Below are 4,335 nucleotides of genomic sequence, written 5' to 3' on the forward strand. Positions count from 1 at the left end.
CCAGAGATTCACCTGGAGAGCTGCGTCACGCCTATGAAGCCTGAAAATCCTGACTTGTCACTCCTGGTCCTACTCCTACTGACCGACAGTACTTGCTTCACAGTACAAAATCAGTAGTACCACTTTGTGACACAAATGAGATCCAAAGATGACCAGTTACTGCTATGGATCTAGCAAACGCTTGACCCAGTTAAGTATTCTTCTAGGGTAGTTATGTTTCTGCCAGAGGCAATGCAGGAGGTAAAGGTCAAGGGAGACATCTGTGCCAAAGCGAGTAATGGCAAAGTTATATAACAAAAAAGTTACAGAAGACAGGGGTCAGCCCAAGTGAAACAAAGGTTTTTACTGGGTCCTAAAGATGAAGTAAATCCACATTCTTACCGAATTAAATTTGCATCCTTAAAGGATTACTGACTCTGGAATAGACAAAAGACAAACCAATTAGGAGGACTGAGAAGTCCATACCACAGATGGTTGAGAAGTTAGACTAAATTGGCAGTGAATTAAGTGCATAAAAGTGTCAAAGACAGACCTAAAATAACTCGAATTCCTCCAAGGCAATTCACTTTGTTACTACAACCATCTGTCAATCTGAAATCAATCCTACAAATCCTTATGTGCAAACTAAAAACTGGAGAATCGTGGACGTTTGCAACATTTAATGTGAAATTAGTTTCCTACTGTTTCCTGAAGATGCTGATACAGTGTAGGCCAAATGAAACACCATACAAGAGGCAGTATACCTATATCTTTCAGTATATCTTTTACCTTCAGAAATTTTTTTTTTGGGGATAGAGTGTTGTCCAGGCTAAAGTGCAGCGGCACAATCCTGGCTCACTGCAACCTCCCCCTCCTAGGTTCAAGTGATTCTTGTGCCTGAGCCTCCCAAGTAGCTGGGATTACAGGCATGTGCCACCATACCAAGCTATTTTTTATATTTTTTGTCAAGATGGGTTTTTGCTATGTTGTCCACACTGGTCTCAATCTCCTGGCCTCAAGTAATCCCCCTGCCTCAGTCACCCAAAGTGCTGGGATTTCAGGCGTGAGTCACCACACCCAGCCTAGACAAATTTTATAAAAATACTGACTGTAAGGCTGGGCTTGGTGGCTCACGCCTGTAATCCCAGCACTCTGGGAGGCCGAGGCAGATGGATCACTTGAGGTCAGTTCAAGACCAGCCTGGCCAATGTGGCGAATACCCTATCTCTACTCAAAATACAAAAATTAGCCGGGCATGGTGGTGCGTGCCTGTAATCCCAGCTACTCGGGAGGCTGAGAAAGGAGAATCGCTTGAACCTAAGAGGTGGAGGTTGCAGTGGGCCAAGATCAGTACACTGCACTCCAGCCTGGGTGACAAAGAGTCCGCCTAGAAAACAAACAAAAACATATTAACTATAATTTAAAAACTAAAGTTCACAGTTGGCTCCAATGTATCTCAAAGTCAAACTGGCAAGAGCAGACTTATAAAAGCTAATACACATATCTAACTTGAAGACTTACATTCTTATGCTGCATTTTACCATTTGACTACTAAAAAGGAGACCAAATTACAATATTCCATCTTGGCATGCTTTTCCAATACAACAGTATTTACACAATGCAAACATCAGAATGTCTAATAAAGTTAACAAGCCAAGGCAATTTTGTTACATAAATTAACCCATTTATTATAGGCCAGTGATGTCTCAAAGAGTAGAAGAGCGTCTACTGGTCTTTCAACTCCTTCAGTCTTCTGATGGCGGACTTTACCGTGACAGCGGAAGTGGTACTGGAAAGAAAGATTCAGTTTCCAACATAATTAAGCATGTTAACATAGAAAATGGCAAATAAGTAAATCTGTGTTTTTGTGGTGAAGTCTATTCCCAAATTTTCCCGGAAAGAATTATACTGAGATAGACTGCTCTAACAATACTTTGCTGCAGTCGATCCAAACATCTTAACCAACATTAGATTACTTCCCTGAGTGAGTGGCTTCTAAACTACATGATGGCATCCTTTTAAGAGCCATGCCTTCAGGATCTTGCAGAATTAGACATGCAAATCACATGCATCTGATTTCTCAACCAGTTTTTTTTTTATAGGAACTCAGTTATGGACAAGCAAGCTTTAACTCCCCCTACCCTACCCCACGAAACAGAAATGGTTCTAGGAGGCTGACCCAAACTTATTAAAAGGGAATGGACAGATTACAAGAAATGAATAAATTACAAGATGGTACAGTGAGAACAACGATTAAGGAAATAGAGTGGACACTAAAGTACCTTTGGGAAAGACAGCTACTGAAATGACTACAAACATTTTACCACAAAATTCAGGAACTATACCTGAAAATCACCATCCTATATGGTGAGTATATAAATGCGAATTCACTTTCCTATCAGAACCAAGAAAGCACTCTAGTTCCCATTTCCATTCTGCCCTAATAAAAACCCACACAAGGTGTGTGTGTGTGTGTATATATATATGTATGTATTCCAACATTTTCCACTTCGGTTTAAGTTTAAATTGACTGAAACTTAAAAATCCAATTCTTTAATTACACTAGCCATATATGTACTTAGTGTATTGGACAACACAGGTCTGGACACTGGTTTGTAGTGTAGTGTTTGTAGTATCACCCTGTCAGGTGATACTAAGTTGCAGATTCACAAACCTGCAGCAGTCTAACACTGTTCAGAAAGACGAAATTGTGGTGGTCCCGATGGCCTCAAGTTTCCAAATACAGTTTTGAACTAATTGACCTCTTCACCTATTTTTGTCAAACAAAACTTGCAATGCACACCAACGTTCAGTAGATTCAGCCCCACTAACGGACCTGCACAGTATCATGACAATGTTCACAACCATGTGCCCAGTGACCATCTAATTCTAAAGCAGTCTGTGAATAGATTTCCGACTTCTATTTTGGTAGTTTTGTGTTTACTCTTTCAATAACTGAAAATAAATCACGACAAAAGAATCCTGAAAATACAAGGACATCCTTATTCTCTCGGTCCTGAGAAAGTGTTAACACTAGTCCATCCAGCAACAACCTGGAATGTGGGCCTATGTGGCCCACCCACTTCGAAATACAAGGAAACAGACTCACTTGTATGTCCAGGCACCGCCGGCCACTGTCTTCATGCAGGAACCACAGTGCCAGATCCCCACAGCTCGTCTCTTCATCTTGGTCTATAAAAGAGAACCAATTTTCACCATGAACCAAGTATTTTATCTTACAAGCATCCAGAAGTCTAAATTTGGATTCACCTTATTGTCAAGGATGTGAAAGCCTTCCTTCCTCCCTCAAAAACAGAAACAAGGATTGCTGTAATGCAGTATTTTGCACATAAACGTTCAAACCTTTATCAAACAAAAATCCCTCGCAGAACAAGTAGAATGGTATTAGATGGACAGACTAGACATCTTGGGGGTTGGATGTGGGAAATGATTCCATCAGTAGACAAAACTGATGGAATCAGTTCCCACAGAGCAGGTTTGGCTTAGGCTGGGGGCGCTCTGTCAAATGATTATTTTACCCATTAACTTTTAAGTGGTTTTCTTTAAATGTAAAACGTTTCACAAAATCTAAAGTTACCATCAACACTTTTATCTTAAAACTCATTATCAACGAATGGCACGAGTAATTCTAACTGCTCACGAGCACACGGGTTATAAAATACCTTGAAGTCAGATCTCACTTGGGTAAGAAACCTGCCCTCCCTTCTCCCCTCACCAGACTTTGCCTTACTTACTTTGCCACAGAAAGAGCAAGTGTACTTGGCGTGCTGGCTGATTTCAATTTTCTTCACCATTTTCCGGAGGGAGGCCCCATAGCGGGTTCCGTATTTACCGACGATCCCGACTTTCTTGGTACGTTTGGCCTGTTTAGAGTGAAGGGAGAAACCAGTGATAGTTAGACCTGGCGCCCAGGCAGGCCCCGGAGCCTCCACACACCGTTCCTCCACCTCACTGACGTGTGACCGATATGTGAATTACATGTGACCTAGTTTTCCCTAAATTCAACCCAACAAAACCAGTGTCCGGGGCTCGCCGCGCGCTCCGAACGCCCGGCGTTAACCCGGCCGGAGCGCGCCAGGACCAGCCAAGGCGCCCCCGCTCCTCCGTCTTGGGGCAGCGTCCCACAGTGGTGTCTCCTGCGAAGGCATGAAGACAGGAGAGAACACGGGGCAAGACAGGTGAGGAGACGGGTGCGGGAGAAGAAAACAAGGACAGATGCAGGCAGATAGAGACCTAGGCCGCACAGAGACCCGCACTCACCATGTCGCCGTGAACTAGGTCCGAGCCCAGAGAGGAAGAAACGCGGTGCGCAGGCGCGGTATTAGGCGGACGAGC

At 43.2% G+C, this 4,335-nt stretch overlaps 1 protein-coding gene across 1 annotated transcript; it reads right to left on the reverse strand.

The window, feature by feature from the left end:
- Positions 1-1,641: 1,641 nt before the first annotated feature.
- On the reverse strand, positions 1,642-4,335 carry RPL37A (ribosomal protein L37a). The gene is made up of 4 exons (XM_011932299.1): positions 4,261-4,335; positions 3,735-3,863; positions 3,089-3,171; positions 1,642-1,768 (listed from the first exon to the last, which is right to left on the reverse strand). The coding sequence occupies exons 1-4, from the start codon at positions 4,261-4,263 to the stop codon at positions 1,705-1,707; spliced, it is 279 nt and encodes a 92-aa protein (XP_011787689.1). The 5' UTR covers positions 4,264-4,335; the 3' UTR covers positions 1,642-1,704.

The sequence above is a fragment of the Colobus angolensis genome, unplaced genomic scaffold, assembly GCF_000951035.1.
Source record: "Colobus angolensis palliatus isolate OR3802 unplaced genomic scaffold, Cang.pa_1.0 Scaffold95, whole genome shotgun sequence".
NCBI classification, from domain to species: domain Eukaryota; kingdom Metazoa; phylum Chordata; class Mammalia; order Primates; family Cercopithecidae; genus Colobus; species Colobus angolensis.

What these genes read in the sequence shown, in the direction of transcription:
- RPL37A (XM_011932299.1), bottom strand. An exon ending in CTTGCTCTTTCTGTGGCAAA is followed by an intron (nt 3,172 to 3,734) that starts GTAAGTAAGGCA and finishes TCTCTTTTATAG; the next exon opens with ACCAAGATGAAGAGACGAGC. An exon ending in GGCGGTGCCTGGACATACAA is followed by an intron (nt 1,769 to 3,088) that starts GTGAGTCTGTTT and finishes CTTTCTTTCCAG; the next exon opens with TACCACTTCCGCTGTCACGG.